A 25,991-nucleotide genomic window follows, 5' to 3' on the forward strand; every position below is an offset into this window, starting at 1 on the left:
TCAACTCTGTGAATGAAATCGCTGCACCCCCTTCATATCAATGCGAATTCTCCCCATGTCCTGCTCACTACAAAGTGGAGGTCTGGTGTGGTCTGATCGGTTATGTGCTCGGCGAACTTGACGAGATGCAGCGCTCCTTACTACACGTTCCTGACAATGCCGCAAACGACCCCTTTTTATTGCAAATCTGCAGGGGGAACATCTACCGTCCCACCACATATTGGCAATCCCCAGGCAGCTAATGGGGTTTTTGGTCCAGAAAAAAATCGCTGTGTCACGGGAAAGGTGCTTTTATTGCAAATTTACGAAAAGGAATCCCCCCTCTAGCAAGAACAAGCTTCTATCGAACTGTTTGATCATGTGATCAGACAGCTGACTGCGACGTTTTTGTTGGAGTCGAAATTACATCAATGGCGTATAGCCTTTGGCAGTTGGAGTTGGGAAGTGCAAAGCTCACGTGCCTCGCGAAGCGGAGTTCGAAGAGTGTTCATTTGGATACGGAAAATTGCAAATCACTGGAATGCCGTCAGCCTATAGAAGGGAAGTCGCCGGCATGTGTCTAAAGCGATTTACGTGTGCAAAGAACAAAGAGGGGGCATGCACTTTTCACTGTGGGTGCCTTTGCCTGTGCCTCGTCTAAATTACGGAGGCCCAAGTGAATCCCGCGCGGGGGTGGATCCTCTTTTTTTGTCATGTTCTGTTCATGAGTTTCAGCGTTACTTGCAGAAATGGACCTGCGATTTATCATGTAGAGGAGCTTCCAATCTAAGCTATATAAAGACGTGAAACATTCATTCGATTTTTCCTCGCCATCCTCTCAAAATATTGGAGTGTGACTTTTTGCTCTTCTCACTTAACAAGAGTATCTTTAAGAAACCAGCTTGATCAATTGCATATCACCAACATGTCCACAGCAAACGACTTGGTCACCACCGAGCAAGTAGTGCTTGATCAAATCAAGCACGAGATTTCAAACTATGACGATGTAGTCGATTCTGCCAAAATGGCAGTCGATGCTGAAAAGACTATGACACTCAGAGAAGGTCTTCGAAAATACCCTCGAGCGGTCTTATGGTCAGTCTTACTATCAACTGCAATGTGAGTGACTGGCAAGCTGCAGAGATGCCGAAACTGTTTCGGATGAACCTGAATGTTATGCTAATTCTGAGACATTGACTTGACTGGCAGTATCATGGAAGGGTTTGATGTTGTTCTGATCAACAACTTTTACGCCTTACCTCAATTTGCACAAAAATACGGCATCCAACTTCCAAATGGTAAATACACCATCACAGCTCCGTGGCAAGCTGGTCTCTCCAATGGTGCTCAGGTCGGTGAGATCATCGGTCTGTGCATTAACGGTTGGTCATCCGAAAGATTCGGTTACAAGAAAACCATGATTGCTGCTGTGAGTCATATCGCTCCAGCTGCAAGTTCAGTAAGCTCACACGATAGCGTTACAGTTGTCAATGATGATCGTTGCGATCTTCATACCCTTCTTCGCGAAGAACATAGAGACTTTGCTCGTAGGAGAGATCTTGCAAGGGTGAGTTTGATTAGCTGTTATTGAAGGAATCTGCTGATGTGGGATGAGCATAGTATCCCTTGGGGTGTCTTCCAAACTTTAACGACAGCTTATGCCGCCGAGATCTCTCCTGTTGCCTTACGACCTTACCTTACCGCTTATGTCAACCTCTGTTGGGTACTGGGCCAAGTCATTGCTTCAGGTGTGCTCAGAGGTGTCTTGACATGGGACTCACAATGGGCTTATCGACTTCCCTTCGCGCTTCAATGTGAGTGAATTTCTTACTTTGTCAAAATCATCCGCAATTTTGCTGATCCATCCGGCAAACAGGGTTGTGGCCGGCACCAATTCTGATTGGAACTATCTTTGCACCTGAATCACCCTGGTGGCAAGTCCGAAAAGGCAGAGAAGATGAAGCCCGAAAGACGATTCGAAGATTATTCAGTAATCCATCCGATGAAGAAGTGGAGAACTCAGTCTCTATGATGGTACACACCAACGCTATCGAGAAGACCTTATCTGAAGGTACCAGTTACTGGGATTGTTTCAGAGGCGTCGATTTGAGAAGAACAGAAATCGCTTCTGGTGCATGGATGATTCAGAATCTTTGTGGTTCAGGTGAGTGATTCACACATCCCCATCGCGTTCTGCCACTTATTCTCCGTCAATATAGCCTTCATGGGTTACTCGACATTCTTCCTTGAACAAGCCGGTCTTGCTACTTCCTACGCTTTCGATCTATCTATCGCTCAATACGCCTTGGGTGCATGTGGTACTCTCTCTTCATGGGTATGTTGATGTGACCAGACTTGATCAGACCGCGACGCTTACGTTACGGCTTGCCACAGTTTTTGATGTCAAGAATCGGTCGAAGAAGACTTTACCTCGCCGGCCTTTTCGGTATGATTTGCTTATTACTTGTCATCGGTGGAATGGGCTTCATATCTACCTCAAACTCTGGTGCTCAGTAAGTGTAATATTCAACACAGAAACGCCAGGAGAGACTTTTGCTAACTCATCTTTTCCAGATGGGCGATCGGAGCAATGTTGCTAGCTTACACCGCTTTATACGATGCCACCGTCGGACCAGTATGTTATACGATTGTCGGAGAGATCTCTTCCACTAGATTAAGAGCTAAGACAGTTGTGTGAGTGTTTGACATCCCTTTGTCGCTGAATTTGCCAAGCTGACCATCCCTTGGGTCCCTTTGGCCACTAAAAATCGCAGAATCGCTCGAGTAGCCTACAATATCATCGGTATTTTGAACTCGATTATCATGCCTTACTTCCTGAACAGCACAGAGCTCAACTGGGGAGCCAAGACAGGGCTCTTCTGGTGTGGTTTCTGTTGCCTTTGTTTCGTATGGACCTTCTTCAGATTGCCTGAAGCGAAGGGAAGAACATATGGTGAATTGGACGTTTTATTCGAAAACAAAGTTTCCGCAAGAAAATTCGCCACAACCGTCGTCGATCAATTTGCAGGACACGGTTCTTCTTCAACTCCTCCTCAGAATGTCGAAGATTATGATGAGAAGAAATACGGTGGAAGTAAGAATGATGTTGTCCATTTGGAATCCATCTAATTTTACTTTAGTTGGCGGAGCTTTTTCTCCTTCGTCATTCAAGATGTTTTTTGCCTCTCAGTTTATGTTTTCGCTTGTCGCCCCTTTCTTACGGTCTCGGATATCATAGCAGTACGTAGTTTATGATAGTGAAAGAATGCAGATGAACAAGGTTCTTCTCACATATGTAGTGTTCACTTGAAAGATGGCAATGTAATCGCTTCAACAACGATTATAGGTCAAAATGTCCATGAGAGTGCCACATTCGCGGGCGCTGCAAGAGCCATGTTTGTCCCACCATTGGTCCGAGTCAGCAGTATAATTGATAGGTCTCATTGTGATCGCTGCTTTGACGACATCTATTTCGTCACTCAGAGAACAGAAGTACATGTCATGATAGCGAATCATGACACATAGACCGCTCGTTGTCATGCAGCTTACTTGGGTAGTCTTGCTAAAACATTACGGTTGTAAAATCGACTCACCATATTCTACCATTCGTCATTGAAATAACCTTGGATCCTAAGGTAGTTGGAAAGTGTAGCAAAGTCCATCCAGTCAATATTGAATGCAACGGTGCCTACTGGAGAAGAGAGACAAAAACTCACCTCGCTGACTTTCTACAACAATGGGTATTATGATCTCTCATACTTATATCTTTTTACAGTTCATCAAATTTTCGAGAACAGTGAGCATCCCTCCCTCCCTTCCTCCCTTATACTTCGAGATACCTACACAATGACAAGGCTTCCTATACTTCAGAAATCTATCATTGAGAACTTCATAGAGCTCCCCTTGGATCTCAATCTTACAAAGAACAAAAAGATGACTACGCTTGAATAAGGACCGTCAGTCTTATAGGACAACGAAATGAGTTCGTACCATGATAGTGATGTTGGTTTTTGCTGACTGGGATTCGAGGAATCGAGACGAGACGAGGTGTAATGGAGATCATCCAAAGAGGCGAAAAGAGGAGAGAGGAGGAGAGAGGAGGAGAGAGGAGGCGAAGAGAGGGGAAGAAAGGAGGAGAGGAGGGCGCAGACAGCGAGACAGGGCGACAGAAAGTGTATTCAAGCGCCTGATCTGCAATCGATGTAAGCCAATTGCTGGTACTACTGATCGTTGCGTGTTTTGCCTAGGGAACACAATGATTTTCACCAGGACAGCACGAAATAAGATTCAGTAATGCCAGGAATTGGGGCGAATCACATACCATACATTCACATGCGGTGGTACAAGTATGTACTTAAATAGGTATAGATTATTACATCAATCATGTCACTACATCATAGTATCGTGAAATATTCGTCAAACAACAAAGATCAATACACAAACTCAAGACATCAACTCGTTATTATCGTCAATGAGTTCATCCTCCACTCTTGTCGCTTCCATCCGTTCTGCCAATCCCTTCAGCCCGGCATACATCATGTAACTCCGCTAAGTCACGTCCTCACTTTCCAATAGCTGTCTCCACTGTGAGATAGCGTCATAAAGCTTCCGCTCATATATCCAACTTCAGCTCTACATCATCATCAAATTCCGCAACGCAAGAATCCAACAGAATTCGTTCAGCGTCACTCAGCACCGTTATCTTCTTATTTCTGACCGGTATTTGAGCGGGGGCTTTGACTCGTGTCGCAGTTCCACTATGTCCTTGTCTGATGGGTGGCGGTCTGGGTACAGGAGCAGGAGGTTTCGTCCTGACCCCTGGATTGGTCGTAGTTGGTCGAACCATGCCCCTCGATGGGTTCGGACGAGTCGTATTGCCAATTTGAGGCGCAGATCCAGCCATACTAGTGCTCTTAGGTGGTACACGTCCTGCTGGGAGTTTGGCAGTTGGTTTGACTGTTTCTGCAGGTTGGACAGCGATTGATTTTTTGGGTCTTAACCAGTCTTCTTCTAGCTCTTCATCATCTAAGACATCTCATACTTATCAGTTTTTCTCACTCTTATTATGACGTTATTCATTCACCTTTAAGGTTCAAAAGCGATATTTCCGTTTCACCAATTTCAAATTCAGGTACTTCTTGTATGATCACTCGGTCGCAATGAGTCCATAAAGGTGGAAGAGAAGTGAGTTTTGAAAATATAGCTGTAAGGTCTGGATGATCAAATGCGAGTGTGAATGGCAGTTCTACGTTTTCATGATGATGTCAGACAATACGTAAGTGTTGGTTTTTATATTTCAAATATACGTGGATTGGATACGATTAAGTTTCAAAGTTGAAATAGAAAATCAACCACTCACCTTGGACTTTTGGAGGCATATATTCAATCTCATCATCATCTTCATCTTCTTCCCTTACATCTTGAAGTGTTGCTAAATCATTGACGACTTCTTCTATACTACCCAGACTTAATTCTTCTTCCCATTGTTTCGGAGCTGGCGTTTTGAAATCTTGTTGCTGTTGTTGCAGCTGTTCTTCAATTTGCGATTTTATTGGAGTGAGACTGATATTTGAGAGAGACTGTCTCGATCTCCTACGTGTTCTAGTCGCAGATGCTAATGGCGTTGGACCGGGTCCCTCCGAATTACGAATAGGTGCAGGTGTCCTGAGAGCCTGTTGTACTTTTCTCGAAGGCGCAGGTGTCTTTGTTATTATATGTGGCATGGATGATAATGACTTTGAAGGTGGTATTGATGTACTTGATTTGGACGATCCCTGTGCGAATAACCTCTTGGGTTCTGATCATACCGGTCAAGCAAAGTAAAACCATCAGCCCGAGTGATTCATATGACCATTGGCAGAATGAGAAGCTGGTCCTCGTTGACAATGACGTTTCATCAAAGAAACTCACCAATATCTTCACCCTCTTTACCTTTACCTTTACCTCCTCCGCCTACTGCATGTTGTTGTTGAGACAGAACGTTTCTATCTCTACCTTCAGTCTTGATTCCTAAACCCAATCTCAATCCTGTACCCGCAGAAGATGCGACTGACTTTCCAGCTCTGGAAGGTGTTTTCGTTGGTAGAGCATTCGCATTTTCCTTGTTTGTGTTCTTCTTCGATGTCGTGGGATTGTTATTGTACACTGAATACGTTCGGGGTAAGTGAGTTGATCTTGGAGCGAACATCTTGCAGATACCCTTGATTGGAATGAGCAAGGATGATATTACAATTCTTACTTTGAGGTGACTCTTATGCTGATAATCGACGATAATGTTCAAGGTGATACAAGATAGTAGTGGTCAGTCAGAAACAATGGCATCAGTGGTAGTAGTAAAACATCAATTGATGCTCGACACCAAAAATCCAACGCGTCCAAGTGCCACATCTGACTGGTACAAAAGATATTCCCGCTAAATCCCGCTAATATACAAAGTGCCACAAATACAAATGTACTTATGGGATTTTTGGCCCCGCCTGCGAAAACGCACTTTCACCCATACCACTGTACACTACTGTTGGACTGTAACTTCGAGCTCACCACCAGTAACTTCCAGCTTAGACATTGATAACTCTTTCCTTATCAGTCATCTCCAATATCAACTCAAAAGGCAAAGTAGCTCAAACAGGTGAGTCCCACAATGCTTCTGTCCTGTGGGCAAATCAAAGCTGATTCGAGAACTTCAACTTGCTCTTCCTATCTCCAATCTATCTTTAAATCTACAACTGCTAAACCCCCTGATTTCAACAAAAAAGCATCTTTTGCCTAATCACCTAACACTCTTCATCAAAATGGACAAGGATAAGATCGCCAAGCTCCAAGCTCAAGTTCGAATCGGTACGTTCATTGTCCACCACTCCTATATCTGAGAGAAGAGGTTGGTATTATCACGAAAATGCTAATGGTCTTCTTACAACTATCTGCTTCTTTCCTTTATATGTAAATGTTCTACCCGTTTCGACAAATCACTCTGCTGGGCTCTTGCCTGTGTCACCTACCTCACATCAATGAATGCAATGGTCCTGTCACTTCCCTTTCACCACATTGCTTGCCGAAATGGACGAATAAATAAACCGTGCTGTCAAATCGAATTCATAACCCTCGTTCACCCAACATAGGAGGTAAAGGTACTCCCCGACGAAAACAAGTCAAGAAGTCAGTTACTGCTTCTCAAGGAGATGACCGAAAGCTTCAAGCTGCTCTTAAGAAATTAGGCGTTCAACCTATTACCGGTGTAGAGGAAGTCAACATGTTCAAGGAAGATGGTAATGTCTTACATTTCGGTGCTCCAAGAGGTGAGTAAGGTGATCTTTTTGGGGTAGGAGAGTTGAGGTGGAAATCGCATAAGGATTGGGGGTGCAAGGAACGAGGTTGTACGGCTGAAAGGTTGTCAAAGGGCGGTGGTGACGTCTGCAGCACCCTGCTTTCGATTTGACCAGCGACATCTGTCCTTTATGATTCGAACACCCGCTGACACTCTAGTTCGGTTGTAGTCCACGCCGCTCTCCCTTCCAACACACTCGCAGTATACGGACCTGGCCAAACCAAAGAGCTCACCGAACTCGTTCCTGGAATCCTCAACCAACTTGGTCCCGACTCACTTGCCAACCTCCGAAGATTAGCTGAATCTTATCAATCTATGACCGCTCGTCAAGCTGCTGCCGCCGCATCTGCAGGTGGTGCAGGAGCTGATAAAGAAGGTGAAGTAGGTGGAGAAGGTGACGATGAAATCCCCGATTTGGTGGAAAACTTTGATGAAGCTGATGGTGAAAAGAAAACCGATCTTGAAGAATTAGAGTAGATCCAGACTCACAAACACGCAACTTCAGTTCTTCACTGAATCATCAGGGAGAATGAATCGTGAAAAAAAAAATGTCATCGTCAAGTGGAGTGGAGCCGATCAAGTAAAGGAAAAGTAAAAATCAACATCCAAATTCATGTTGGTAGTTGAATCATTGAGGAAAACAAGGAGGAGAGAGTGTATAGTCAGACTTTGTATAGTCAATAAAGATAGAATCGATATGAATCATCATCATTTCGTTGTTTTTCTAATCGTTCTACGACTCTGCAGTACTGTTGTTAAGTCTTCATTTCATCAGAGGCTGACTGTGATACAAAGCCACGCTATTGATTGACTCCACTTGAAGCGGTGCTTGCTTCGACGGTCAGTCAACATGTCGCAACAGAGTGTCGTCGATGAAATGCTATACATGCGTACATACAATGCGACGGGTATATGGCTAGATACGGGGTATCAAAGTATTAAGAGAAAATGGCATGGCACAAATCAAGCAGATCACAGTTGCTGAATAGAAGGACTTTGACTATATTTCATCATTACTTGCCCCAGCACCGTAAGATCTCGATTGAACAAGCATGAGAGACCGCAATTCTCTTTTGCTTAATCGTGATGCACCAAGAAGGAGCATTCTATTCTTCAGGAGAGAAAACCATTCAAACCTTCTTCACCTCCTTCAACCGTTCTTCCTCCTTTTTAGCTTTGATATCTCTGTACATTTGAATAACCTTTTCTCTTTCTTCCTCCAATATCCTCTTCTGTCCAGCATTTAATGGTACTTTACCACTTCCCTTCCCGACCGCTGAACAAGCGTCCTTAGCGGACGTTGATTTCTTCTCAGTATTCGATCTGCGTAGATGTTGTAATTGAGGTGGGGCTTGTACGATATCATTCAATCTTCTTGGTCTTTCAACTTGTTTAAATTCTTTGGCTGGTCTCTGTTTTTGTATATTATCTCCATCTCCATCTTCAGGGTTATCACCTTGGTCATCACCATCGTCATTATCATTTCTTTTCCTCTTACCATCCTTCTTCTCTTTTAATTCAAGGATTAATTTCTCCAAAGCTTCTTTGGGTAATTTACCATCTTTGACCAGCTTTTCAATTCTGACTCTTTTCTTTCTATCTTTCTTTTCTTTTCTAGCGTTTGACTCTTCCAATGCTTTTACAGATGCAGCTTCTTTTATAGCTTTGCTTACTCCTGGTCTCAACAAATCTTCTATCCGTCTATTGTATTCACCGAGTGATTCATGTGGTAAAATCGATGGTAATTTCTTCTTGTTATCTCCTCCAACTTGGTTATTAGCTGTCGGTATTGGTGTCGATATCGATGTCGATGTTGGATCTGATCCATTCGTCAATTTGGATCTCGATGCAGAACCCTTCTTTGTTTCAGATGGTTTATTGGAAGTTGATGATGACTGAGATGGTTTATTTCCACCTTTATCTTCCGAGTTCGTTCGTCCCGTTTCACGGAATGACGATTGGAATTTCCATCCTGATATTATACGTGAGGCTGATTTGGGCGTATCGTCATAAGCTGGATTCCCCGAATTCGGCTTGGGATCAAGATTGGAGCCTCTATTCAACGAAGGTGAAGAAATTGTTAGCAAGTCGTAGTTGAGAATTCTCCGGCAATGACGAACTGAATGACTGTGTATGAAGGATGAGAAATTCAAATAGCAGAGTCACAGACTCACTTCTTAGCTGTTTCTGCTACTCTAACAGATCTCTTCGCACCTATATCAACATTACAACTCAGCACAGGGTTTTTTGTCTACTCATAACGAAATGCATTCCCCTCTTACAACAACTCACGTTTATGAGGCATCTCGTTCAGATTCTGAGCTTAGATTGATTATTTCACGAGGTGATCTTGATGCTCTTCCAAAATCAGAGTTCTACAGCTTTGCCGCTCAAAAGTCTTGGAAAAAATGTCCGAATGCTGCCGTATCATGCACTTTTGTTCTGATTATAATCAAGGATGCATTCATCAATTCATCAATAATATACAAGTCATCTTTCCAAAATAACCACAATGAAAATAATCAAAACGACGAAACCAGGCACGATACAACCACGTGTCTCAGCTGTAGATCCTGGAAGCAGACAGGGATATCAGGCTCAGTGACTTGTGTGAGAGTGTGAGCCTGATAATTATCATCATATATACCATTTCCAAATCTCTCTCCCAATCCGATGTGTGAGATTTCAAGCTATTCCAGCAATCATATTGATATCTCCATTGTCACAATAACAATACAACAACTGCGACCACAACAGCAACGATTGAAAGCTTGACATAACCACCAGCATCATCAAAAAACAACGAAGACAGCGAAAACAGCGAGCTAATCACACGATTATCCAACGTAACCTATCAGTCAACCCTTACTCTACAATCAAATAGATAAAACACCAACATGTCAAGTTTCGCCAAACAAATCCCAAAATCAGTCAAAGAAGTTCGGTTACATTTCTGTCAAACATCAGGTCATTCAGCTGGTGTCCGGTGAGCCCCGAATTTCTTTCTCTCACATGTCATATGGGATTCAAATTACCCCAGCAGGAGGGAGATGACAACCCAATCTTCCTGTTCTTTCTCCATGTCAACTATTTCATCCATAACTTCCGTGTTCTCTGAATGTTGCTCGCTAATAACGTACATTGATATTTAGAAAATTCATACAATCAACTTATCCTTCTATCAAATCATCTAATCCAGACTTGAAATTCTTGATTAGAGAAGCTAGTGATATTTCTCCTAGAGCATTCGTAAGATTTGGTGAGTTTAACCTAAAAGAATCCATGGATTCGATTCATTACTCTACTTGATATAAATTTGAGTGATCGATGCTGATAATCAAGACTTACTCATAAGAACGAGGAGCAGAGTCACAAACTCCCTTGGCTGATCTATCCGAGTCTCAAGTATCGACAGAATTAGGTAGATTGATCAATTCTCAAACTGTTGGAAAGGCATAATCAAACGCATTATCAATGAAGATGATAGAGTAGAGAGAGTGTATTCGACAGAATCAGAGTAGAGAGTATATGGATGGAATATCAGAGGGATCTTATGCAGCATACCATTATCATTATCAATATCAATATTCAGTCGCATGTTGACTTGCAAGTTGATCTTGATCAGGGCGATTTGGTACTCGATAATAGGTTGAGGAAACGATTTGCTCATGCTGCTGTAATACTTTGAGAAGCTCGACTTCATCAATCTTTATTTGTAGCAACGACAGACAATCTCACCTGTACCAATGTCCGTTCTTACATTTACTATTGATCCCGTTTGTAGGCGGGGCTGACTCTCAGTGCATTCAGGTTCTTCAACATATCGGACTCTTTCAATAGTTCTCAAGGTTTTTTGCTTACAGTGATACTGACAAGGATTAAAGAAAGACGCGGAGATGAAAGAAGTATAGGCAGTAAAGTATAGAATACTCTCATCTTCCATATAATGCTGATTCAACTTTTACCACCTTTCACATAATTAGTGGACTAATGGCAAAAAGAGGGTTGTCAATCAGAGAGTAGAAACAAAGTGTATCCATCGTCTCACTGGATAGTAGTCGAGTTGAAATCGATAATCATGTGCATGTCCTTCCGCGACTGAAAGCCTCGAGATCAATGCTGGTCGGATCAAATCCGTCAATAACGCTATCAAGCGCACCAAGCTGATGAATGTCAAGCTTGAGGCAAAAGTGCTTCTATAACATCTCACATAAAGCTCCCCCGAGACATATAAGCCCGCATCGCTCAATGCCTTTCAAGCACATGACCTGTGCTAGTGGCAGTCATCTCGAACCTCAAGGTCAACAACGAATGACGCCCAACAAGTAAGGCTTGAGGGCTTGACGGTTGTCTCTTTGTGATAAGGAAAGGCTTGATTCTTTCGCGGGTGCAAACAACGCCTCTGTGCGTTCATAAGAAGCCTGCAGACTGATTGTGCGTTGCTTTCGTCGTCATACAGATACCTTACTGTAATCTGTTCATCTTATCCTGCAAGTCAAGCAGAAAGCCTTTGGGTTCTCCCCTCGTGTATCTCCACTGTAGTCGGCTCAGCCTGAAAAGAGGTAATCTCGGTCATCGGTCTTCATAAACGTCAAAAGCAATATGATTCAGGCACGAGAGTAAGATCCGATCGTGTAGGTGAAAAGTGAACGATGCCCAGTGTGTGATTGCATCATCATCATCATCGTGGTCGTCCTCGTCGTCGTCCTCTTTGGTCGTGTTCAAAGAGGTGCACGTCAAGTGCGTGTTACATTATCACGTCCTTTTGTCTCAGTCGCATGGGAACATCAAGATCACGTCTATATAATAAGAGGCATCACTCCAGAATATCTCTTCTTCTTTCTGTTCCATTCAATACATATATACCTACTTGATCAACAACTGTGAATGACAGTATCATCATGGTATTCTTAGGTTTGCATTCAGCCGTCACTTCTCGTTTGGCGGGTGTACTAGGATTCACGTGAGTACGAGGTAGAAACCTTTTTAAGGAAGAGGAGATGAGATTAGCTGTTACTCGCATTAAATGCTCACTTGATCGACTCGTTTCAGTTTCGCATATCAAGCTGCATTCGCACTTTACTCAGTACCCAACAAGACTGAGAAATTCTATGATCTAGCAGGTTCAACAGGATTCATCACCTCTACTTTATTATCTTTAGTGAGTCACACCGCACCGTACATCTCCCAAAACCGTGATCAAGGACTGATATGAACCATCGTCATTTAATCCAAATAGTATTACCCAACTGTCAGATCATGGTTCACCAAATCACCTTCAATCCCGTTCACTCTGTCAGGTCATCATCCTCGTCAATTACTGGTTAGCGCTATGATGTTAATCTGGGCAGCAAGGTTGGGAACATATCTTGTTCAAGTGAGCGTTCATTACTCTAGTACCAACATTCACCGCAGTCATTACCCATACGCATCTTCCATCCACATATCCAATTCCCAGCGTTCACTGACCGCTAATCATTGTCCTCGCTTATCGTTCGTAGAGAATAATCAAGACTGGCCATGATTCAAGATTTGATGACCTCAAAGGTAAACCAGCAATCTTCTCCGCAATGTGGTGAGTTGCTTTCTCACTTCACTCTGTACAGAGACTGTATCACAAGTCCAGGTCCAGCTTCTTACGATCAGTGCGGTATCGACAGGTTCGGTCAAGCGCTCTGGATCACATTCGTCGGACTTCCTGCATTCTTAGTCAATTCGTTACCTGCAGCTGCCCATCCAGCATTAGGAATTAAAGATTTCATTGGTGTGGGGATATGGGTCGCTGGCTTAGGCTTGGAATCCCTCGCTGATCGAGGTGAGTACCTTCTACTATATAAAGAAACGATTCGAGTAGAGGTAGTTAGAACTGACTTGACCAATTCCGATTATTGTCTGAAAACAGAAAAATCATATTGGAGAAAAGCGAAAAATGAAAAGAAACATGAAGAGAAATTCATCTCTTCTGGATTATGGTCATTATCACGACATCCCAAGTGAGTTTCACCGTTCTAATCTGTTTGGCATCTAGACAAACGTTATTATGTTCAAATGCTGATTGCCTATATAACCCAAAAACAGCTATTTAGGCGAAATAATCCTTCAACATGGCCCACCATTCCTAGTACTCACAACTCAACTTCCCACAAACGTGAAATTCTTAGCGTTCTTCTCCCCCGTTTTCACCTATGGGTTACTTCGATACGCATCTGGTGTACCTCCCCTCGAGGAAACTGCTGAGAAGAAATGGGGTGACGATATCGCTTGGAAGAAATATACTAGTGACACTAGTTTGTTGGTTCCTCTTCCATTCGGATTGGGCAAAGGGAAGATGTAAGAGATATATGTATCACAGAAAAAAAGGGAGTGATGAGACTGGGACGAGAAGATAGGACTGTGGAGATGTGATGTGTGTGATATATTGAAGGGTTGATTTCTCTGATAGGGCGTATTCGCCTTGCACACTGTCCTTATCGACGTCCGTCATTGAGTATCGCAGATATGTATTATAACGTTTCATGCATCTTATTCAAGCACCACATTCCGTTCCTTTTGTGTTTCTTGACTTTGCACTACGTACTGAGTTGAAAGATGCAGTTTCTGGAGATGAAACGATCAAAAGAAGAACAAGATACCTTGTCATTGCCACGGATAGGAAGGACATCCTCCACTTTACACCTTCAACCTCGCAACTCGTAAACAAATACTAACTTCGTAAGATTTTATCTTGTCTTATCCCAATACATACCTTCTGCACATTCATTTCTCAGTTCAACTGATTACCAGCTTGTCTCATCAATCACCTAGACCAGGAGTCTAGTGAAGTCCATAAAGGTTTGCTACATTTTCTCGCCAATACTCTTCTCTCACTTCGACATCGAGCATATCTTCATGCGGAAATAATGTCATCACCTTTCCCTATACCTATTCCTGCATCTTCTCCATTCCCATTCACCCTCCCGAACATCACCCCAGGTCCCTCCAATGTTGGACAAGGTACCATACCATCCTCAAGTGCGCAGGGAATGATATCGCAAGCACAAGGACAAGGACAAGGACAAGGACAAGGACCCATATTCGCTCCATCACCTTTATCTCAACTGATTTCCTCCACACAGTATAACGGTACCAGTGGACTCACACCTTCTGCCAATGTAGTCTCTGGCTCGAATCTGAATGTAAATCTCAACTCCAATGGGAATGTAAGTGGAACTTCAGGAATAGGAGCTGGAATGGGAATCGGGATGGGAATGGGTGTATCACCAAATTTCAACTCAACTCCAAACGCATTCGGTTATTCATATGGTAATGTTAATGGAAATGGAAATGGAGGGAATGGTGGAAACGGTATAACTCCAAATACATCAGCTTTGATAGCAGCTGTAACTTCATCTTCGACCAACGCGAACACCAACTCTCAATTGAATATACAATCGAATTCCAATGGAATGAATCTAGCTGTCGGTGGGAAAGAAGGTTTGATTATGGGTCTAGATGATTTAGAGACGAATTTATCCAGGCTAGAAACTGTTTTAAGTGAGATTGCACTTCTTGAAGAAAGAGTATTTGATACTGTACATGAGAACGGGAATGGGAATGAGCAGGGTCATAGTAATTACGATAATGATGAAAACACTTTATTGAGTGAGTATCAAAGTCAATTTCCTTTCTGGATATCTCGAACTCACTGTAATGTGTAAATGCAGAATAGAGCTAATCAACCTTTGTTCACTCGTGCAGATCTACACGCTGAATGTGAGCCCTCTTCCCACTTCCTATTCTATGTAACGAGAATAAGGATTTTGTTGACATCTCACTGATCTGATAGATAATCAAACTCTCCTTAATCTATGTACGATCTCACAATCATCTTTAATCGCTTCACTCCCTGTCCTCCCTTCAAACACAACATTTCTTACAACTTGGGATCAAGCTCAAGTTCAAGCACAAGGGAAAAATCTACATCAAACTCAAACTCAAATTGACAGTCAAACTCAAGTTCCACAAATTGAGACTCGGGACACAACAGAAATGCAATTACAATTGCAATTGCAAAACCAACCGAACTCTTTAATCATGAATATGGATCCTACTCAACCAGCTGAAGGCAACACTCAACCATCGGGTATAATGTCAAAATATACAATTGCGGATTTAGCTAGATGGGCCGAAGAGAGAGCTTCACTGGAATTTAGTAAGAAAGAAGCTTTAAGATCTGCTTCTAAAGCAGTAGCTGATATCCTGAGAGGAAGTGGTAGTGGGACCGGAATTGGGAAATGACGAATACTCAAAATCGTCTGAGCAGAGTATGACTCGGAAAAAAAGATTCTTGGATGGACAAAAAGAACGTGATTCATTGACAGAAGGTCATTGGTAAGCTGTAAACCACTCCCCAGGTCAATCACCTCTTATTACGAACACACGAAAGCATCCAAATCACATTATACAAATCGCACAAATAGCCAAGTTTATACCTCGCACGAATCATACCCAGTCATCTCATTCAAATGCAACTCGTAAACATCACAGATGCATGGAATCATTAAATTCTTGTACAGGTCTTTGGAGATTTAATTATAATGCCCGTCGTATCCTTGATCACGTAAAGAACCGGTCCTTATGAACATTAAACTCATATCTATTCCGTCATTCCTATTCTATGTTTGAAGATCGATTCCTTGTTTGCCAAGAAACAATAAGGCGAGATCCTTGTGATTGGTTATTCTCATCCATTCCGATCCGACTAAGAGGATCAATACTTGTCCTCATGACTGTGTTGTGAGATCATCTCAATGATCATTTCGCGATTTAAGCAAATCGAATGACTCTTGGTCTATCTTCCTTGATCTGTTCACCGTCATCATCTGCATATGCTGCATCTGGATTTTCGCTGAACTCAGACACTGCGTGGAATGGAAAATCAGCAATAACGCTCAAGATCTACTCATACTGTATATTGGGTAAACTCACTTATATCAACGGCTACTTTTTTTTCTCTCCTCCTTCTTCCACTTGCAGTCGTACTTCTACTTTCTACACTTGGCACACTCGATATACTACTTGCGTATCTTTTCGTTTCAGGTCTCGTGTTCAATTCACTCATTGTACTTGGAGTTGATAAGTTGGATTCAATCGTTTCAGCTCCTTGAGAAGGTGGCATTGGGAATGCGGAAGTTGGTGTTTCGATTGGTGTATAAAAGCCACCCGTCGTTTCGGATAATGTTTCGTGATCGATCTCTGATGAAGATATCGACATTTCATGCTGTTCTTTAGTTGATAAAGGAGTTCCTAGCGCGGGTATATATGGCATCGGTGTCGCTGAAGTGGTTATTGTTGACTTTCTCGGTGGTGTAGGTGGTCTAATTCCTAAATGAGGTGAAGAAGAATTGAACATAGGTGAAGAGTTTGTTGATCCTGATCCTAGACCAGGTACCGGTGTTTCGTTCAAACCACCCAATCTAGGTGAAGTTTCCACCTCAGGTACAAGTTGAATCGGTTTGAAAGCATTCATGAACCTCTCCCTTTTCATTCTTGCGGCTGTACTTGCACTTGTAGCCGTAGGTTCAGGAAGTGAAATCGCTCTTGTACCCTGTCTGATCTGTAATAAATTATCATCATCAGGCGAAGGCAAGGAGAGTCTTGGTTCTTCGATGCTCGGACTTTGGAACGGTGTGACAAACTCAACTCCGCCAGGTGATCTCAATACTATGTCATCTTTGCTTCTAGGAGTGGTTGAAATGTCGAATCCTCCAGGTAAAGCAGGTAAAGGTACACTTGGAGGTGGATTCATTGGAGGTGGCGGTGGTGGTGGTAATTGTCCATTTCCATTTGGATATCTTCGAACAAAACCACTTCCTCCTGAAGCTGAAGAAGACCAACTGCCTTGTTTTGCATGGCGATGTAATGATCCTCCAATGCGTGAGATAGCCGCACCGCCACTAGTTGGGATACCAGAACCAGGTCTACTGGAAGGAGGAGTTGAGATTGGCGTATGGTCTTGAGATGAATAGTTGAACCCTCTTGAAAGACTCTTCGATCTTGATACGCTGTCATTGTCATTTAGATTTAATCTGCCCAGACGTTCATCGAAATCCTCCACTTGAGGTGTGGGAGGTAACATGTCCGGTGATTCGGCTCTCGCAGCAGACGGATTACGCTCCATTGGTGATTCACGGATTGGGCGATCGGATATAGTCGAATCTCTTGGGCCTCCCGAAGTTACGCTTGGTCCGGAAACGGATCCCGATCTTGAAGTAGGTGATCGCATGCTGGAAGCTGATGTGATTTGCATGTCGAGCTGTAGAGCCAGCTCGTCACCTCGTACAGACTCAGAATAGGCATTACGGATCGCATGACCATGACCTTCGCGCTCGGCGCTGTGACGGAAAGCGTCAGTACCGCAAACTCTGAGACTGAAAACGTCTATATGAAACTCACCGAATGACGATCGCTATGCTCTTGATTTGCCTTATCCATTCCTGCAACTGGTCACTAATATCATTCATCATTTTTCAGCATTCTCCACTTGATTCTCAAGAAGACGGTCACTCACGCATTCCTCATTTCTACTATCCATTCTCCTTCTTCTTCTGCATGTGCATCACTGCTAAATCCAACACGCATGACGAATTTCCTTCCAGACTCATCTCCATTCCACACCCCAGCAGTAGAATCACTCTTGATATTCTTTCTCTCCAATTCCGTCTCATCGCCCATAGCTCCCGATGGTAAACTTGGTCTTCTACCGAAAGACTGACTGGATCCTATGCCTAATCCTATAGGTTTGGCAGGTGATTTGTTTGAAGAGCCCGGAACGGAGAAAAGATGTAAATGAGCGATGGTTTTACTACTAGATCCTGGTGAATGGGTTTGACTTGGATCAGGTGTAGATTGTGGTGAGCTTCCTCCTACTTTGAAGGATGTCAATACTAGTTGTTGAGTGATCCACATTGGTTTTCTGATTGAGTGATAATTATGAGTATTGCTCGATAAGGCGTTAGTCAGACTTCTGATTGAGCTACTCTTTTCCCTATCTGGCATGCCACCGTTGGTCTGAGGATTTGTGAAGGTCCTTCTGATGACAGTAGCTTGCAAGATCTGAATTGATGATAATGCAGTGAGTGATGCTGGGAATGTAGGAAGTAAGACTGATACTATATCCGAAGAGATCATTGGACTGTTTGGGATGGCAAGTGAAGATGTTGTTGATCTGGTTACGATATTAGGTCTTGTTAGTTCTTCGTTTGATGTGATGCTGATTTCATGAATTGGTGGTTGTTCAACATTCGCAAATTTGCTGAAGATGGATTTCGATATAAGAGGCGAGTCTTCACCTGTCTGTTCTGAAGTAGCCAGAGAAGTGGAAGTGATGACACTTGCTCGTCTAGCGAAGGAAGATATACTAGGACGCTTGGATGAGGCAGAATAGGAAGATCTGAGTGTAGATTCCGATGTGAGTTCAGGTGGTTGAGCTTGGAAAGGTGACATTGATATAGGTCCGAGAGTGTGTTTCTGCATTGAGTGATCGGTTGATTCGGTACGAGGAGATGAATAAGTTGATGAATTTATATCGAAGGAATCTTGCCGAGCTGATGCAGACATTAATCATTAGCTTACTACTCATATCCGCTGCAGATGCCTTGTCTTACTCACAGATATCACTCCTTCCACCAAAACTATCTCTACTTTTGAAATTTGCCAGAGCAGGTCTACTTGCAATTGCATTACCACCGAAAACGGATATTGGATCTTCTTTTTTCCCACTATTCTTCCCTAGACCTCTTAATGAGCTCATAAAACCTTTCTTTTTACCTCCTACGGCATTCAGCGATACGTCATCTTTCCTTGGAGATGAAGTTATACTTTGTAGACTAGGTGCAGAGAATGATTCTCTACTTCTACTCCCAATACCAGAAGCGATATTTGTTGAAGATGATCTAATATTTGATACGTCCAGTACACTCTCCAAAGCTGGATCAATCATTAATGATGATTTTGATAACATCCTATTCGATTTATCCTTTTTAGCTGAAGATGATGATGAAGATGATGATTGTATCGGCTGGGTCACTAATGCGGGTATAGAAGGTGAGAGCATTCTAACTGTCTCTTCAGTTGCTGTACGTTTTCGTTTTTTCTCCTTCTTGTTTCCTCCTCCTCCCCCTAATGATTTGAACATCCCTCCTTTTGTTTTTTCCTTTTCCTTGACAAAGCCGACGTGAGACGCATTCAATGGGACAAAAGAAGAAGAAGAAGAAGGGATTATGTTTGGGAGTCGGATTTCTCCTACTTCAGCTAAAAGATCTTCATCTGATCCAAAGGATAGCTCATCTTCTATACCCAATCCACCGGGTGGAGCACGAGGACGAGGCATGGTTATTGTGATGACAAGGAGATGATATTCGCGGATCTAACTGGAAGATGTGTAGGTGATATGATCAGGATGGATGGCATGCAATCTTAATCAAGTGATCCGTTAGACTTTATGAATCAACTAAAAGATAGAAGTAGTAGTTAGCGGCAGGAAGCCTAAACCATCGTATTGCATGGACGTTTGTTGTGATTGAGGAACAGTGTTGGTGATAGGTCCATCGCATAAGCGAATGTATCAGAAAGTTTTGATTTTGACGGGTGAGATATCCGTGAATTGAGGGATGAATGGATGGCGTTGTGTTAAAAGTGTGATATCGATTGAGTAGAGAAGGGAGAAGGAGAGGGAAAGTGATATTGATTGGTTCACTCACTGTATTCTTGTGTAATCCAGATTAATTCTACCCTCCTCAACCATCTGATTCATCACCTGTTCCTATCACTCTCGATTCCTATCGCTATTCTCTCGCTTGACCTCGCTGTCTTTGAAGGAGGTTTGCGATGCTGCAATGAACGCTGAATGATGTCTATGATGTTTCTCCTGGTGGTATTGTGATGATTGGTGACCTACCTCCACTTTGTAGAATTACGAGAATATCTTTGATATGGTCTATTATCTTTCAAGGAAGGATCTACAAGTCAAGTCTTCTTTACACTAAAGATAATTGAAGCTTCATGTGTAATGTTCATGTTCGTGTATATCTTTCGGATGTCTTTACTTTAGTTCATCGAACTTGATTCAGCCGTGGAAGGTAGAGTCGAGCTAGTGTGGTTAAAAAGAGAGAAAGTATGGAAAAACGGGGGTTTTGACAGGGTGGAATAATGAAAAAATCTCAAACTCTATAAAGCCCTTTTCCACAATTTCCCCCCCTTTTCCTTCCTTCCCCCCTTCCTTCCTGCTTCCCTCGTAACTAAGTAAGTACCTGAAGCCCCTGTACATACATTCCCTACTACTATCACCTTTTGCACCTTTGATGTCATCCTTCACAACATGTGTCTACTTTGGTATCGTATCGTAGATCTCTTGTGTACAGACCATTCTATGATATGTACATTGACTTATGCATTCCAGGTGTATAAAACCCCTTCGCTGATACGTAGATGACTGGCTTCATATCAAGGGAAGGCGAATATCAAATTAAGTTACCCCCGGGTAAGGTTTCGGTGTCGTTCTGGTAGTCTCTCACGAGGATAGGGAAAGGTGTAGGGTTCCATGATCCGGATGAACTATCAAAGTGGGATGAGACTAATCCCCTACTCGAGTAACGCTCGGATTAGTCGTCAAGCTAGAAACGTTCAGCATCTCACGCTAGGGTACCCATTCGATGCCGGATCAAGCTTCGTATTCGCAGCATCATCGCTGCTGGACCAGAGATAAGCTTCATCACTCGCATTCCTATACGTATAGTTTGCGTAACCAGAGAGAAGATAGTCTAGACCACATGAGAATTCGAAAGACTGCAAAGGGTGGAAGGGTGGAAGGGGGGGGTGAAAAGGGTGGAATCTGGCGTCAGTGGCTTTTGGTGGGAAGTAAAGTGTGGCTTAGGTATCTCTTACGTGACAAAAGGTCCGAAAGCTTAAAAAAGAAGGGTGTAATTGAGATTTTGGCTCGTTCATCATCATCATCAATCATTTCATCCATTACCGTTCATCCATCATCATCGTTCATGAAACATTACACGGAAATATCGATACGAGAAAATCCTATCCATTTCGACCAGAACTTTTTCAACATTACTAAGTGCGAATAGCTCTAATATCCTCCCCAAAATAACCATGTGCGATTATGATTGTCATACTCGTGCTGTGATCATTGACCTTGATGGCGAGTACCTTGAGTTTCAGTAGCCATATAAGTACTCATAGTAAGACTTGGATCCTGGAGGATCGTACTTATGTCCAATGATGATGAAGTGGCAGTAGGAGTGACTGTAATTTGATCGTGGGGAATCATGTTCATCTCCATGATCGATGGAGTAATCGTAGGACTAACAGTAGGAGTAGGAGTGACTGTAGTAGTATCATGACTCGTATCATATTCGTAGGAACCGTATACATTTTTGCTTATTTGAAAACCTACGATCATCCCAAATATACTCATCAGAGGTAAAAGAGTGAACGTAGCGACCAACATAGATTTGTTATCATTATATTTCCAATATTTCAGTTCGATCTCTTCTCCTTCTTGCTTAGTGAGTATATGGGAGTCCCCATGTCTACTCGCGTTATAAGGTACAACCCATTCTGGAGGTGAGAATCTCATCCAATTGATCAGAGGTGAATGACCAGATTGGATAGTATCCATCATACGTTTATTGTGAGCTCGTATTTCTTCATCTGACAGTGTGAGAGCCCGATTGGATTCTAAATCTAAAGCTCGAATGGTTACATCGGGATTCGAGGTATTGGTGGAGGAAGACTTAGTCCTTTGGACAGACTCTGCCCAATTCGTACCGTTGTAACGGAACGGCGCCGAGGGATCATCTTCATAAGTATCTGGACTGACCATGGTCCCAGCAGCAGCCCCAGCAGAAGATGACTCAGCTGTGACTCTGCTCGATGTTGCGTTCGAAGACATCGTATAATATGCTTTGAGTAGAGGTACGATTTCAATGTAGAGGTAAATTTACGTTAGGTACAAGCAAAAGACGAAGGAAATCGGAATGAAGAAGGTTGGTTTGGTCGAAGTGCAAACAGCTAATTATATACTGTGTACTCATAATCATTTGCCTTCCACCTGCAGCCCTTGCTTCTCAAGCTGGAGTTTGATTGCGCCATTCAATCAGAAGAAGCTACTACCATCTGAATGAAAGGATATCCCATGACGATTATAGCATAGTATATAGTGATAGGATAATATAAAGGATCTTCAGATGTTTGTCGTGGTCGTACATGATCCGATCCGTAGATGAATGATTCAGATCATGGCACCTATCATATCCATCGTAATCGTTATGACCATGAATGCCTTGTGCCCAGATTGAAGAATATAACTCTTCAACCAGAGAGATACTGTAGTCGAGCAGTCGTAGTGAACAAGGTGTGAGACGATGACGCATTGACGACAAAGCATATTCTTCAATGCTCTATACAGATGTTTATCGCGACATTCGATATATTCAAATACAACAAATTTCCTTCTTCGTCATGATTATACAGATACAATGTTTCACAGTCCGAAAACAACCCAATCTAATGACGACTACGAATACCTGATTTCAGTCCTTGATTGAAAACATTCACCTCCGCTCCTAATAATCTTGAGAGATTTCAGTCATCATAATCTTAATTTACCCATTAGCCCTTTAACGCTTCCCACTACACTTTCTACTGAGCCTTTCCTTGCACTTTCCGGCCGTGAATTTCGCACTTCCGTTGGTACTTCCGTCGATGTAATTGGATCTGCTCTCGATTGTTTGGAAATTGGATCTGAACTTGAAGTGGCGAAATCTTTCTTATCGATATGATCAATCTTTGAACTTTTTGGACTATCTGCTTCTCCAGTGATTATCTTCACGTCGCTGTTACCAATTCTATCTGTTATTTGCTTCTGGTCCTGATCTTGGTTGACACTTCCAGGTGTATATATCTCATGATGAGCGTCTTCGTCAGCAGTGAAATAACTATGTGTATCAGACATCGGTTCTTCCTCTGTCATAGATAACGGGGTTACCACCGTCGGTACGGGTACGGCCAGAGGGGTCACAGGTGATAATGTTGGAGTATGGTTGGATGATGCCGAAGTGGATGGCGTTAATGTTGTCGACTGAGATGAAGTCGATCCTGCTCTCAATCGATTCGTAGCTTGAACAGCCTATATTTGCAATGTGAATCAGCGAGAGATATCGACTTATGGGGACTGAGGTTTGGCAAAAATTGCGCGTTGTATATAATCAAACTCACTCTGAACGCCTTTCTCCATTGCATCTTAGCATTTAGAGCTGGAATGACAGCTTCCGACAGATCAGTCTCAATAGTCTTACCTGCAGACATCCACTATACAGCTCAAAGTCAGCTACGTGTAGTGATAAGGGATAAGACCAGGTTTACAACGATCATTGATCCATAAATTTCGAAACAAAGAAGCGGTTATGATGCTGGACGACGGATAAAACTCACGGGATGTTTGAGGGAATCAGCCGCTGACATCCTTTTCTTTGGATCTACTACGAGCAGACTCTTGATGAAATCTTTGGCTGATATCATAAAGCATTATGTCAATATACATCATCCTGGTCGCCATTTGAGGCACAAAAAAAGGAAAAGAAGGCGAGCTCACCAGTATTCGAGACCTTTTTCCAGTATCTTTCATGGAAAGTCACTCTCCCTCTGGTCATTTCACGAAGCAAAGCGTTTTTATCAGTTTCACGAAACGGCGAATAACCGCACAATATCGTGAAAGCGATTACGCTATAAAAGCAATAGATATTAGCCTTGTGTCAATAATCGTAATCACATATGACCTCTTTCATTCATATCCACCAAATCCTCTAGAAAGAATCATACAACATCCATTCGCATTGATATCCATCTTGCTGTAGTTGCGCGTTCCCCAAACCGTACTACCCACCCACCGTTCCATCCACAGAGAGAGAGAGAGAGACAGAGAGAGGACGATGAACTCACCCGATACTCCAGCAATCACATTTAACACCATGACCCGTACCCATCAAGACTTCTGGAGCAGCATAACCGAAACTTCCAGCAGCGTCGATCAATTCTTCATCAGGATTTTCCAAATGTTTAGCAATTCCGAAATCTGCTATTACTATCTGTGAATTTGGATCTTTTGTTTTGTATAAGATATTTTCAGGTTTTAAATCACGATGCACGATTTGATGTGAATGTAGATATGCAGTTGCTGAGCAAACTTGTCTAAAATTATTTCAAGGCAAGGTAAGGTCAGTCGTCCGTCTTCTTTCAGACCATCTCTCATCAACAGTCTGGAAGATATGATCAAAAATCCCAGTCTCCCTAGATGCGAGAATTGTATAAAAGACTGTTGCGAATAGGAGTACATCCACTCACCTTATACATTCCAAAGCATCTTTCTCAGTGAATTTACCGATTTCAGATATCCGATCAAAGAGTTCCCCTCCAACTGCGAGTTCGAAGGTGAGGTAGAATCTAAAGTAAAGTAAAGCCAGATCAGCTCAGGCTCAAACTCATCACCGATATCTTCCACCAATCAAGTATTTCGCACATAATATATTATTCCTGTCCAGACGGACATCCCATAGATACACTCACTTGTCCCTGGACTCGAAATTGTCCCATACGTGAACTATATTGGGATGATCTAAACCTTTCAATACGCTTATCTCATCCATTACAGCTTGTTCGTTATCTTTGACCAGCTTCTTCGATATTATCCTGAACGTCTGTAGAGTCAGCTACATGGTTTTAATCCGAATGAGATCCTTGATCAATCATTAAGAAAAGATGCGAGACAATCTCAAGAATAGGTAATGTCATAGTCATACACTCACTTTAAAGCTACATCCCTCTTTCCACCGTCTTTAGTGGTCCAAACAGCTCTAACCACTTTCCCGAACCCACCTCTACCTAAAACTTCTTCTAATTGATAATCTCTCTTCTTCTTAAATGATGCAGGCTGAGATAACATGTGATCTCGTATATTGGATATGTTCATTTTGGAATGGTTATTTATGGTATCAAAGTGAGATGAGCGTATTGGTATGTCTCTGATTTGAGATGTCTGATAGAACACAATACGTATCCGATACACAGGGATATTTGTCGGTATGTACAGTACGGAATATAGAGGAAAGGGCAGGTGCGACTACGGTGTGATATGATATGATATATTGAGCGTTCAGATTAGATGTATGACAATTATCGTTCGAATTTCCTGCGATGTAGCAAGGTAATGTCAAAAACGGTGGATCCGATAATTTACGTTACTTGGTGACTAATAGATGATAAAGTGATGATGGATTCAATGATATTCATGTAAAGAGTACTGAGGTATTTGGTGATTGACGGTGCAGCACAGATATGATCAGAGTCGTAAGCGGGGAAGATGAAGGCAAGAAGTCGAGAAGATACAAAGTTCAAGATTGACATGAAAGGAAGATTGTATCAAATATAAAAAAAATCAAAAATGATTCTGGTCGTATAAGATCTTAAGCCAATACCGCATGAGTGATTTCGGGTATCTCCAACCTTAAAATACATTTTCATTTTCACTATGACATGACCTGCGAGAATTCATTCTGGATTAGTCTGTTCATTGAGGTCTAATTTGCTCGGTGTCTGTCATGAATTGAAGGCTAAGCATAGTCATGACAATTAGAATGAA

The 25,991-nt window shown here is 42.5% G+C and overlaps 10 protein-coding genes across 10 annotated transcripts; 5 read left to right on the forward strand and 5 right to left on the reverse strand.

Moving 5' to 3' along the window:
- Positions 1–904: 904 nt before the first annotated feature.
- IL334_002285 (uncharacterized protein) lies at positions 905–3,108 on the forward strand (the record flags this gene model as incomplete). The annotated part of the gene is made up of 9 exons (XM_062934031.1): positions 905–1,098; positions 1,189–1,408; positions 1,464–1,546; positions 1,600–1,793; positions 1,856–2,143; positions 2,199–2,314; positions 2,374–2,492; positions 2,554–2,673; positions 2,754–3,108. 9 exons carry the CDS (start codon positions 905–907, stop codon positions 3,106–3,108), a joined length of 1,689 nt encoding a protein of 562 aa, XP_062790082.1.
- A 1,483-nt stretch (positions 3,109–4,591) lies between these two features.
- On the reverse strand, positions 4,592–6,166 carry IL334_002286 (uncharacterized protein; the record flags this gene model as incomplete). The annotated part of the gene is made up of 4 exons (XM_062934032.1): positions 4,592–5,004; positions 5,063–5,224; positions 5,339–5,776; positions 5,890–6,166. The coding sequence occupies 4 exons, from the start codon at positions 6,164–6,166 to the stop codon at positions 4,592–4,594; spliced, it is 1,290 nt and encodes a 429-aa protein (XP_062790083.1).
- A 604-nt stretch (positions 6,167–6,770) lies between these two features.
- IL334_002287 (nascent polypeptide-associated complex subunit beta) lies at positions 6,771–7,780 on the forward strand (the record flags this gene model as incomplete). The annotated part of the gene is made up of 3 exons (XM_062934033.1): positions 6,771–6,816; positions 7,098–7,274; positions 7,473–7,780. 3 exons carry the CDS (start codon positions 6,771–6,773, stop codon positions 7,778–7,780), a joined length of 531 nt encoding a protein of 176 aa, XP_062790084.1.
- A 653-nt stretch (positions 7,781–8,433) lies between these two features.
- On the reverse strand, positions 8,434–9,608 carry IL334_002288 (uncharacterized protein; the record flags this gene model as incomplete). Its single annotated transcript, XM_062934034.1, has 3 exons — positions 8,434–9,358; positions 9,478–9,517; positions 9,596–9,608. The coding sequence occupies 3 exons, from the start codon at positions 9,606–9,608 to the stop codon at positions 8,434–8,436; spliced, it is 978 nt and encodes a 325-aa protein (XP_062790085.1).
- A 592-nt stretch (positions 9,609–10,200) lies between these two features.
- Positions 10,201–10,762, forward strand: IL334_002289 (uncharacterized protein; the record flags this gene model as incomplete). The annotated part of the gene is made up of 3 exons (XM_062934035.1): positions 10,201–10,289; positions 10,456–10,562; positions 10,659–10,762. 3 exons carry the CDS (start codon positions 10,201–10,203, stop codon positions 10,760–10,762), a joined length of 300 nt encoding a protein of 99 aa, XP_062790086.1.
- Positions 10,763–12,204: 1,442 nt separating this feature from the next.
- Positions 12,205–13,637, forward strand: IL334_002290 (uncharacterized protein; the record flags this gene model as incomplete). Its single annotated transcript, XM_062934036.1, has 7 exons — positions 12,205–12,266; positions 12,356–12,464; positions 12,543–12,680; positions 12,805–12,878; positions 12,964–13,118; positions 13,206–13,296; positions 13,382–13,637. The coding sequence occupies 7 exons, from the start codon at positions 12,205–12,207 to the stop codon at positions 13,635–13,637; spliced, it is 885 nt and encodes a 294-aa protein (XP_062790087.1).
- A 565-nt stretch (positions 13,638–14,202) lies between these two features.
- IL334_002291 (uncharacterized protein) lies at positions 14,203–15,580 on the forward strand (the record flags this gene model as incomplete). The annotated part of the gene is made up of 3 exons (XM_062934037.1): positions 14,203–14,944; positions 15,041–15,055; positions 15,129–15,580. The coding sequence occupies 3 exons, from the start codon at positions 14,203–14,205 to the stop codon at positions 15,578–15,580; spliced, it is 1,209 nt and encodes a 402-aa protein (XP_062790088.1).
- A 528-nt stretch (positions 15,581–16,108) lies between these two features.
- On the reverse strand, positions 16,109–19,673 carry IL334_002292 (uncharacterized protein; the record flags this gene model as incomplete). Its single annotated transcript, XM_062934038.1, has 5 exons — positions 16,109–16,203; positions 16,271–17,676; positions 17,738–17,791; positions 17,853–18,888; positions 18,953–19,673. 5 exons carry the CDS (start codon positions 19,671–19,673, stop codon positions 16,109–16,111), a joined length of 3,312 nt encoding a protein of 1,103 aa, XP_062790089.1.
- A 1,806-nt stretch (positions 19,674–21,479) lies between these two features.
- IL334_002293 (uncharacterized protein) lies at positions 21,480–22,247 on the reverse strand (the record flags this gene model as incomplete). The annotated part of the gene is made up of 1 exon (XM_062934039.1): positions 21,480–22,247. The coding sequence occupies one exon, from the start codon at positions 22,245–22,247 to the stop codon at positions 21,480–21,482; it is 768 nt and encodes a 255-aa protein (XP_062790090.1).
- A 699-nt stretch (positions 22,248–22,946) lies between these two features.
- IL334_002294 (uncharacterized protein) lies at positions 22,947–25,322 on the reverse strand (the record flags this gene model as incomplete). The annotated part of the gene is made up of 8 exons (XM_062934040.1): positions 22,947–23,483; positions 23,573–23,665; positions 23,789–23,865; positions 23,949–24,079; positions 24,296–24,544; positions 24,698–24,796; positions 24,920–25,042; positions 25,159–25,322. 8 exons carry the CDS (start codon positions 25,320–25,322, stop codon positions 22,947–22,949), a joined length of 1,473 nt encoding a protein of 490 aa, XP_062790091.1.
- Between the last annotated feature and the right edge of the window lie 669 nt (positions 25,323–25,991).

Source organism: Kwoniella shivajii, chromosome 3 (genome assembly GCF_035658355.1).
Source record: "Kwoniella shivajii chromosome 3, complete sequence".
Taxonomy (NCBI): domain Eukaryota; kingdom Fungi; phylum Basidiomycota; class Tremellomycetes; order Tremellales; family Cryptococcaceae; genus Kwoniella; species Kwoniella shivajii.